The sequence below is a fragment of the Tupaia chinensis genome, unplaced genomic scaffold (genome assembly GCF_000334495.1).
Source record: "Tupaia chinensis unplaced genomic scaffold, TupChi_1.0 Scaffold144899_1, whole genome shotgun sequence".
NCBI classification, from domain to species: Eukaryota; Metazoa; Chordata; class Mammalia; order Scandentia; family Tupaiidae; genus Tupaia; species Tupaia belangeri.
This window is the reverse complement of record NW_006204759.1, coordinates 3642292-3653819: the sequence shown is the minus strand read 5'-3', so window position 1 is coordinate 3653819 and position 11528 is coordinate 3642292. Positions and strand designations below refer to the sequence as shown.

The window sequence follows — 11528 nt, the reverse complement described above, 5'->3', positions numbered from 1 at the left end:
GGGGGCCCCACGCAGGTGCTTAGGTGAGGGTGGGGGCATGGGAGGGTCGGGAGGGGAGGGGGGCCCGCAGGCCTGGAACTTAATTTTCAAATTAACTCAATCAAGGGAAAGAAAGAAGACGCAACTATATTAAATAATACTGATGAAGAAAAATAATTACAATTACATTAAAAGATGAAGTATCTACTTATCACTTTGTTCTGACTGATGAACTTCTTTTTTTTTTTTTTTTTTCTTCTTTGTAAAACTGGACAAAATAGGTAAGGTTTAATAAGACATTATTTATAAAAATTCACTTTAGATGGGACAGCAGTTAGCGTAATTGCTATGTCGCTGGACTCCAACATAGTCAACCGCGGTTCACATCCCGGACCTGGTGGAGAGAGAGCTGGCTACTTGAGTCTACTTCAAGCATGTATCTTTCATGGTCGTACTCTGCTTAAAGACCACTGATGATTTCTTGTGTAAACTTTGATACTCTTAAGATATCTTAGGCCATTTACAATTTGGTCTCTGCTTTGCTTTTTTCCCTTTTTTTGGTTTGCTTGTTTTGAGAGAGATTTTTGCTATAGGTTGTGTGTGCTTGTCAGAGAGACAGAGAGGGACAGAAAGAGAGAGATAACCCCCAGGGGGGTTGTCAATGCCACAATCTCTTCTCCTTCAGTCTCCTCTCAGGATTTTGGGCACGCACACACACATTCCTGGAGAGAGTTTCAAGCTTATGGTTCTGGGACTCAAACCATTGTCAGCCATGTGGGAGTGTAGCAACATAACCATTATGCCATCTGCTGATTCCCAGGTATAGTATTCTTAAATTATTTTATTTTAATTATTAGTTTTTGGAGAAATTTTTGCTATAGAGCACATGTGAGAAATCACTCCCTTGGGGGATGATCACACTATAATACCTTCTCTTCCATTCTTCTCTGAATCTATTTTTTTTTTAATTTTTAAAAATTTTATGTATTATTATCATAGTCTTGTTTATGTTACATTGAATCACATATATCTTTATAGCATATTACATTTCTTTTTCCAGAAGGAATACTATATCAGTCAAGACAAAGACATTACTATTCACATCATCATCATATAGCTTTTCATCATTTTTTTCAGATTATTATTATTCTCATTATTTCTAAAGATTCAATTACTATATATCATTTTGCTTGTGAAAAGAATTTACCCACCATGAAATACTTCTTAGACTAGTCCAGCTGATAATACTATACATGTTATCATCAATAGGTAATAAACCATTTCTGTGTCCCACTAATGTCATGCCTCTCTATTTAGTCTCTTGCTATCCTTCTCTATTCTCTTGTCTTCTCTTGCCCTGTTCCACACTGTCTTCAGCATCCATAACTATTTTCACTGCTTTTATGCCCTCCAATATTTCGATCTCTACCATAAAGTGTGGATAGTTGGTATATATTAAGTGGATACATACAATATCTTTCTTTCATATCCTGGCTTGCTTCACTCAGCAATAGATCCTCCATATCTGACCACTTTCTATCAAATGCCAGGGTCTTTTTTTTTTTTCTTTTAATGACTGAGTAGTATTCCATAGAGTATATGTGCCACACTTTTTCAATCCATTCATCTGTTTGTGGACATTTGGGTTGGTTCCATGTCTTGTTACTATGTCCTTTGCTGTGTAGAAACTTCTTAATCTGATATAGTCCCTCCTGTCTATTTTAGGGATTATCGCCTGTGCTATGGGAGTCTTATTTAAGAAGTCTTTGCCTACCCCAATGTCTCTCAGAGTTTCCTCTGTATTTTCCACCAGGAGTTTTATAGTCTGAGATCTTAGGTACAGATCATTGATCCATTTTGAGTTGATTTTTGTTAATAGTGAAAGATGGCGATTCAGTTTCATCTTTCTGCAGGTGGATATCCAGTTTTTCCATCACCATTTACAAAAGAGTTTTTCCTTTTCCAATGGATTGATTGGTACCTTTGTAAAAAATCAGTTGGATGTAAGCTTTGGGATTTATTTCTGGGGTCTCTTCTATTTCATTGGTCAACCAGTCTGTTTTTGTGCCAATACCATGCTGTTTTTATGTCTTCTCTTTGAATCTTGAGCATGCACACAACGTGCCCAGTGTGACTTTCAAGTCTCTGGTTCTGGAACTCGAATGACATCTGCCATGGTAGTCTAGCACCTTGACCACTACACCAACTGCTGGGGCTCATTTTTTTATTATTTTAATTTTTTTTTTTTTTTTTGCCAGAGACCAAAGTGTGTACTTGCCAGAAAGAGACTGAGAGAGAGAAAGAGAAAAAGAGAAAGAGCACACCCCTCACTGGGGCATGGTCATGCTACAATCCCATTTCTTGTTTCTACATCTTTCTGGGATTTGGAGTAAGCATGCACATGTGCCAGGTGTTCATTTCAAGTTGCTGTGGCCAGAATTCGAACCATAGTCATATGAGATATGGGTCCCTTAACTACTAGCCTAGGGAGCTAGCCCTGAATAATTTTAAAATAAGTATATTTATATTTGGGAATAGAAGAAGATAAATCTCAGAGAAAATTCAACTACTCTGCTTGTTAAAGAAACCTTTTGGTCTCAGAGAACAGATAGAAAGCAGGAAAGGAATGAATACTCAGATGGAAACAACGCTGGCTTGTTCTATACCCGGATCCCACAAGGCTAACTGGGATTCAAATCCCTGTTCTGTGGCAACATGCAGGGATGTATACATGTACCCAGGCCCCTTCAGGGGTAGAAAATTGCAGGAAGAAGGATTGCACTGTGACGAGGCACTGTTGGAAGGTGCTTCTCTATCTCTCTCGTCTCTCTCTCTCACTCTCTCAAGTGTGCATGCTCTATCATGAATTTAAGAAGAGTTTAATTTTTTTTAAATGAAGAAGCAATGCCAAGACCTGGGGACCATTGTTGTAAAACTCAGAAGTGAATGGGCAAGCAGGACGTTAGAGGAAACAGATATGGCTTATTACCAGTTGATGATGGCATATATAGTATTCTCAACTGGATTGGTCTGAGAAGTATTTCATGATGGGTAAAGTCTTTTCACAAGCAAAATGAGAAATAGTGATTGACTGTTTAAAAAATAATTAGAATAATAATAATAATGATTGGGAAAAACATTGAAAAGATATTGAATGATGAAGTGGGGAGATTAATGTCTCTGTATTGACTGACATGCATGGCATTCCCTTTTGAAAAAGCAATGTAATACACTGTAAAGTTATATGTAATCCAATGTAATATAAACAAGATTATGATGATAATAAAAAATAAATTAAAAATTAATTAAAAAAAGAATAAAGTGAGGAACATTTAAAAAAAAAAGAAATGAATGGGCTGAAGGCTGGATAAAAACCAACATGAGGATATGCTCCTATTGGAGCTGTAGGACTGTGTTAATATTGGATCATTGAAAAATTCATGACTTTTTTTTTTGTTTTTCTATACAAAAATGTGTCATGACTTTTCCAATGACACGATAGAGTAACATTATAACAGGAATCACTGGAGGCCAGCAGGTGGAGTCATGGTTAAGGCACTGGACTGGCCATGGCTGACTGTGGTTGGAGACCTGAGACTTAAAAAGAATTACATATATAAAAAAAGAGGTTAAGAGAAAGGGACCATTGTTACACATTTTCTATGGAACATTACTTCAAAATAAAATGATTGTTGAAGTAAAAAGAAATAGAAACAGAATAAAATATGTCTTTAATAATAAAAAAAGAAAATCATGCTGGTTGCATATGTATGTGTGCCCAAAATTCTGAGAATGGAAGAGAAGAAATTGTGGAGTGGCCATCCCTTCTGGGGGTAATTTCTCACTTTCCCTCTCTCTTTGTCTGTCTCTCTGTCTCTCTCTCTCTCTGGTAAGTGCATGTGCCTTATGAAAAAAAAAAGAAAAAGAAAAGAAAAGAAAGAAAGAGGCATCACTAAAAGTTGAATGGTTAGAAATAGGATAATGAAAAAGAAAAGAACATAAAGGTAGAAAAGGTATTATGTGTACTTGAAATACATTTAGGAAGTGAATGGAATAGTAGCAGAGATAACAAAACACACTTAAATACAAGTTTTAATATATGTGTATAAAACAAGTTTTAATATGTGTGGTGTACTTTAAATAATCATGTCAGTATATGAAGGAAAGAAAAAGAAAAAAGGAAGGAAGAAAGCACAAAGAAAAGAAGGAAGAAGGAGCAAACAAAGGAAGAAAGAAAGAAAAGAAGGACCCCTTGTTGTTAAAGAAACCTTTTGGTCTCAGAGAACAGATAGAAAGCAGGAAAGGAATGAATGCTCAGATGGAAGCAATGCTGGCTGGTTCTATACCCGGATCCCACAAGGCTAACTGGGATTCAAATCCCTGCTCTGTGGCAACATGCAGGCATGCATACATGTACCCAAGCCCCTTCAGGGGCAGAAAATTGCAGGAAGAAGGATTGCACTACATTAACTACATTTATGGACATGTTTTTCCTGGGCAAGGAGGTTTGGGAGAAAAAAGACTCTGAAAGAGAAGATTGCTTTGGTTATTCTATATCAGAAATCTAAGGACTAGATGACAATGAGAATGTCTACTTTAATCAAAGTCTTTATTATATGTGTGAGGAAGGCGGCAACAAGTAAGAGAAATAGACATGGAAGAGGATGGAGATGGAACATCTCTTTTTTGCCCTTAAAATACATGACATATGCACTGATGGATGTAGTTTTTACTGAAAGAGGTCTCTCTCTCTAGTCCTTTGCTGTCCCTTAAACATCACACAGTATTCTTAATGGAAAGATGGAGCTGATCTTCTTGGAGGTAAAAGGCAAACAGGTGAATGAAATAACCTTTGGCACTGAGGTCATATTTAAAAAATCTATTCACATTTTGATCTGGAAGGAATTTCATATTCCCACAAGAGAATTTGCAGTGGCCATTCTTAAACTGTGATGAACTAAATGACCCGTCCCTGTAGGACACATAGTCTACCAAGGTTCAGCTCTATCCAGAAAGGGGGCTAAGCCAGAAACCAGGCAGTCACTGGCCCAGAAGGCTTGCTCAGCAGTGCCCAACTTCATATTCCCCATCTTCATTGTTCTCTGTAGCACTGATTACCATGGGATGTGCTGTATTTGATGCTTATTTATTCTGCCTACTTTTATGCCTGTGAGTTGCATGAGTGTACAGACTTTTGTCTATGTTGTTTACTGATGCACTAGTAGACTGTCTACATCATAGAAATAATTCAATAAATATTTGTTGAATGAGTAAATGGATTAATTATATAAGGTGTCCTTATAGGTCAAACACATAGCACCAATCTTTAGGCATCAGGAGATGAAAAATATGGTTACAGGACACTTTTTTTCTAATTACTGCCTTCATAGGAAATTTTCTTCAGTCCAGAAAAGGTAGAAAAGGAGGGATTCTATCATTTCTCAGGTCAGTGACCTCCTCCCCACAAGTACCCTCCAGAGAGCACCCTGAACATCGGGGTTTCTGAGGCTGTAGATAAGTGGGTTCAGCATGGGGTTGATAACGGTATTGAAAATCCCAACCCCTTTGTCCTTGTCTGAAGCTTCCTCTGAACCCAGACGCATGTAGTTGAAGATCCCTGTCCCATAGAAAAGGCAAACCACAGTGAGGTGGGAGCCACATGTGGAGAAGGCCTTCTTCCTGCCCTCAGCAGAGCGAATCCTGAGCACTGCAGCTGCCACATGGATGTAAGAGGTGACGATGAGAACCACAGGTGCTCCTGCCATCATGAAGCCCATGGCAAAGATTAGCAGCTCATTGAGTTGGGTGCTGGAGCAGGAGAGCTGGAAGAGCTGTGGGAGGTCACAGTAGAAGTGATTGATCACGTTGGGGCCACAGAAGTTGAGTGTAGACATGGCTACAGTATGGGTCAGTGTATTGGTAAAGGAACAAGCCCAAGACACAGCCACCAATATCCTCTGGACTGTCTGGCTCATGCGGGTGCTGTAGGTGAGGGGCCGACAGATGGCCAGAAATCGGTCATAGGCCATGGCTGTTAACAGGAAGCAGTCTATCCCACTCAGAAGGTGGAAGAAGAAGAGCTGAGAGAGGCAGGCACCATGGGATATTGTTTGCTTGTGGGACAGCAGACGACCCAACATAGGAGGGACAGTGACAGTGATACACCCAACATCTACCACTGATAGATTCCCCAGGAAGAAGTACATGGGGGTGTGGAGTTTGGACTCCACCAATATGGCAGCCAGAATGCTAAGATTGCCCCCAATTGTGACCAGGTAGGCCAAGAGGAAGAGGACTAAGACCAGAGACTGTAGCTCTTCTGTTTTCACTAAGCCCAGTAGAATGAACTCAGCAACAGCTGTCCTGTTAGTCCCAACTTCTGGTTCCATGAGTTCCTGTAAAATAATGTCCCAGGAGAACATATATTAGTCTAATCAATTCATCTGCTCAAAGCCTGTGGTAAGAATGTGGTTGGTTGTCTGGGTGACTGTTTTCCTGCTCCTCAGCGTACACCTCATTCATTGGCTTTTTTCTGCTCTTGGCTGAGATGATTTATACCACCATCACCTCCTCCCTCTCATCTGCTAGCTGAAAGGACCAGAATATTTGGGAAAATACACTAAGATATAAGCAGGCTTCCTTTTAAATGTAGTAAGATTTAGATAGAATTTCCCTATTTTTCTTTGAGGGATCAACTCAAACAAATAAACAGATTTCTAGATAGAAAACTTACTATTTCCTGAGAAACTAGAAATCATTGGAAAACATAACATAGGCTTATAGGCTTCTGGAAATAGTGAAGGTCACATCAGGTTACAGCAAGCATCAGAGAGAAGATATTCATGATTGTGGATTTCAGAGACAGTCATCCCAAAAATAGACAAGAGGGATTACATTAGATTAAGAAGTTTCCGCACAACAAAATACACAGTAATTAGTGTGAATATACAATTCTCAGAATGGGAGAATATTTTTGTAAAGTATGCTTCAGATAAGGGACTGATAACCAAAATACACAAAGAACTCAAGCGGCCATAAAAAAATAAAACATCTACCTAATTAAAAGATGGGAAAATGAGCTGAACAAACAACTCTCTAAGAAAGACATATAAACAATCAAAAAGCGTATGAAACAATGATCATTATCCCTTATCATAAGGGAGATGAAAATAAAAACCACAATGAGATACCACTCTAACCCCAGTCAGAATGGCAAAGATTAAAATAACAAAAAAATGGTAAGTGCTCTTTAGGCTGTGGTAAAAGGAACTCTCCTACACTGTTGGTGGGAATGTAAATTGGTACAGCCACTGTGGAGAACAATATGGAGGGTCCTCAAAGACCTGAAAATAGAACTACCACATGATCTAGCAATTCCACTCCTGGGTGTCTATCCAAAGGATAGGAAAACAGTTGGAAAAGTGCTGTCAATCTATGTTTATTGTGGCATTATTCACAACTGCTAAGCCATGGATTCAGCCCAAATGTCCATAAATAGATGAATAGATTGAAAAAGTGTGGCACATTTATACTATGGAATATTACTCAGCCTTAAAAAACAATAAGACCCTGGCATTTGATAGGAAGTGGACGAATCTGGAAAATTTACTGCTGAATGAAGCAAATCAGGCTTTGGAAGAGAAACATTGTATGTCTCCACTTAATATATACAGACTCTCTGTACACTATGGCTGAAACAGAAAGATTAGAGGATGTAAAAGCATAGAAAATGGTTATGGATACTGGAGACAGTATGGGAAGAGGGTATGAGATGGGGGAGAGTGAGAGAATAAAGGAGAAAAATAGAGAGGCAAGACATTTAAGGGACACAGAAATGGACGATTTCTTGTGTATCTTCCATTGGAGTGGTGTGAAGTGTATTCATATTGGGTAAATTCATTTTACAAGCTGTCGTGATGTATAGTGATTGAATGTATAAAATAAGTTAAAACAATAATTAAAATAAGAAAGACCTGCCAAGTACATTTCTGAAGACGTAGGCCCATCCTCTAAAGTATGTATGCAAAATTCCTCATTCCATAAATGGCTAGTGTTCTTGTTGTTACTTAAATTCTTATACTAGATTTTAATTAACAGCTTAATTTAAAATGATTTATTTTGGGAGTTTGTGGGTAGCTTTGAGAGAAAATCCTTAATGGTTACAAGAATGTGTATAAATGAGGGGGAAAGCTTGTAGGATGGTATATCACAGTAGAGTTAGAAACGTGGACAACTGGGGCTAGCAGGTGGCATAGTGGTTAAGGCACTGGACTCCCATGTGGCCAACTGTAGTTCAATTCCCAGACCCAGCGGTTTGAAACTCACTTCAGGACCAATGTCCAAAGAGGAGAATGAAGGAGAAGGGATTGCAGCATGGCCTCCACACCTCTGGGTTGATTTCTCACTTTCTTTCTCTCTGTGTCTCTGGGGAGTGCATGTGCCCTATAGCAAAATCTCTCAAAAATAAAAATAAATAAATAGAAATTAAAAAGTGGACAATTTATATTTCAAAAACATGAGTCATACTATTAACAAATGTGCATAACATAATGCCATATTCAATGCTGAAGATGAATCTATCAGCATTTTTATTTGATTATTATACACTGTATGCATTCCTTCAAAATCCATATTGTAGCCCACATATATACATTGATTATATGTTTAGAAATCATAACTTAAGGGACCAGCAGTTAGCATAATGGCTATGTCGCTGGACTCCCATGTAGTCAACTGTGGTTCGCATCCTGGACCCAGTGGCTTAAAACTCAGGATTGCAGCATGGCCTCCACACCTCTGGGTTGATTTCTCACTTTCTTTCTCTCTGTGTCTCTGGGGAGTGCATGTGCCCTATAGCAAAATCTCTCAAAAATAAAAATAAATAAATAGAAATTAAAAAGTGGACAATTTATATTTCAAAAACATGAGTCATACTATTAACAAATGTGCATAACATAATGCCATATTCAATGCTGAAGATGAATCTATCAGCATTTTTATTTGATTATTATACACTGTATGCATTCCTTCAAAATCCATATTGTAGCCCACATATATACATTGATTATATGTTTAGAAATCATAACTTAAGGGACCAGCAGTTAGCATAATGGCTATGTCGCTGGACTCCCATGTAGTCAACTGTGGTTCGCATCCTGGACCCAGTGGCTTAAAACTCACGCTGGGCACGTGTACGTGCGTGCCCAAGATCCTGAGAGGAGAATGGAGGAGAAGGGATTGCGGCGTGGCCATCCCCCTCAGAGGGTGATTTCTCACTTTCTATCTCTCTGTCTCTCTCTGTCTGTCTGGTGAGTGCATGCATCCTATAGCAAAAAAAAAAAAATGCGTAACTTAAAAAATATATTATTTACTTTCTATTTTCTGCAACTTCTAAGCTCAAAGTTATAAACATGGCTTGTGGGTTCATAGAAGTTAGCATTCTGCATGATGCAGTCACTGGTCTTCCACTTTCCTTAACTCAGTCAGGCCTGGTAGACTGACTGATGGAACAATTCAAGAAGACATCCTCGAATGAAGCAGACATATGCACTTAGAAAGTTAGTCTACTAAGTCTTTCAGATTTTATATCAAGCTCATGATCAAAACTAGCTATAACTCTATGACCCATGGAATGAGCAGTGTAAGAGCCTTATGAAGAGTAACATCATGCCCTTGTACAGACTAGGTTGGCATCAGATGATGGGAAGCAGTTGGCGTCTGGTAACAGAAGGGAATGGGTTGTCAGAGCCTGAGTTGAGGCCGTGCATTCAGGAGCAGGTGTGGTCAAGGAGATCCCAGAAATCAGAGAGCTGTGGCAGTAATGCCTGATCAACCATCTAGGGATATACTTACCAAAAAGGTTTTTAAATCTATTGTGCTTAAAAACGGGGAGTGAGTACACAGTTGGTGGTGTGGTCTCAGTGTGAATCTGAGAAGCAGAAGAGGCAGGACCAAATGGATGTCACCAGACAAGCTGATGTAGTGTAGTCTTCAGGTGAGACACCATTGTAAAAGCAGGAAGACTGTATTGTGTGTAGTGTGACTGGGGCTTACCAACATCAACTATAGAAGTAAAGGCAAACTACTCACAAACTATGAATCAAGTGTATTGCAGTGGCTGCTCATTAGGATTATGTGGGAGCTTTCAAAAAATGCTGATGGGGTACCAGCAGGTGGTGTGGTGGTTAAGATGTTGGATTCCCTTATGGCAGACTGTGGTTGAATTGCTGGACCTGGTAGCTTGAAAATCACACCAGACATCTGTGCAAGTGTGCTCAAGATCCCAAGAGAATTGTGAGAAGGAATTGTGGTGTGGACATCCACCTGGGGAGGTGATTTCTCACTTTTCCTCTCTTTGTCTCAGGTGAGTGTACATGCCCTATGGTAAACACACACACACACACACACACACACACACACACACACGAAGAGAAAAGAAAAAAACTGATGCCCACACTCCACCACAAGGCCACTAAATAAGAATCTCTGATGTTGAGACCCATACAACAGAATTTTTCAAAACACTGACCTGATCACTGCTGTCTCAGAACTCCGCTGAAATGACAGCTCCGAATGACAGCTCTATCTTTCCATTCCCTTATATTTAAGACATACTCATTTCTCCTCTTACTTTTATTGATAATTCTGAAAGGAAAAGAGTAAAATAGTTTAAATGATGACACAGAAAAGTTACTGAAATTGAAGCTATCTTAGAAAGGTTTGGAGCTCAGTATTTCCACCTGAAATTCCTAATCCTCAGGTAAACTAGAGTTTTAGACCTCATGCTTACTGGAATCATTTGGGGAGCATTAGGAAGGAAATACTGATGCCTGGGCCTGTCACCCAAACTGCTGATTGTTTTTAATTGATTGCACATGGGCATGGGTACTTCATTAAATCTTTCTAAGTGGTTCTAGTGTCCAGCAAGAATAGAGAACCTCTGATTTGCAACCTGAGAGGTGTGATAGTGACTTCTTGACCCTGCTTTTTATTGCTTTGGTCCTTATAAGACACAGAAGGCCACCAGCCCTTCCAGGTTATGGAGACCCTTCCATAAAGACCCTTCTACCCAGGCTTGCAGTCAAGGCAGTGACTGCAGACTGACCTACAGTTGAAAGCAGGTAACATGCACCTTAGTGAACCCTCTTGCAGCAAGAGGACATCTCCAATGTGAGGCTATCTCGGTGACCAACCTCCCAAATGAGATCTCAGCTGTGTGCCTTCAGTCCATTGGGAAACTGTGGAGGAGCTACCACATGGAGTGAACTTGGATGTGGTCATCTCTGTGATGTTCTTTAAATTCTTTTCTTTTTACTTTTTTAAAATTTAAATTTCTTTATTTACATTCATTCACTATACATCATTACAGCATATAAAATGAGATTTTCTATCCAGAACACACTATATATTGGCTCAATCAAGCACAACATATGTGTTATCATCAACAAATAATTTTCCATTTATTTCCTATATATTTAGCTTTTTTCCCATCCTTGATTCCCTATCTCTTGCTCAATGTTCTTTAAATTCTAAGATGACATCTTTTGGGA

At 39.0% G+C, this 11528-nt stretch overlaps 1 protein-coding gene across 1 annotated transcript; it reads right to left on the bottom strand.

Annotated features, from left to right (window-relative positions):
* Window positions 1–5420: 5420 nt before the first annotated feature.
* LOC102498627 (olfactory receptor 3A2) lies at window positions 5421–6380 on the bottom strand. The gene has a single exon (XM_014583832.2). The coding sequence runs from the start codon at window positions 6366–6368 to the stop codon at window positions 5421–5423; it is 948 nt and encodes a 315-aa protein (XP_014439318.1). The 5' UTR covers window positions 6369–6380.
* Between the last annotated feature and the right edge of the window lie 5148 nt (window positions 6381–11528).

What these genes read in the sequence shown, in the direction of transcription:
- LOC102498627 (XM_014583832.2), bottom strand. Translation starts at nt 6,368, where the DNA reads ATGGAACCAGAAGTTGGGACTAACAGGACAGCTGTTGCTGAGTTCATT.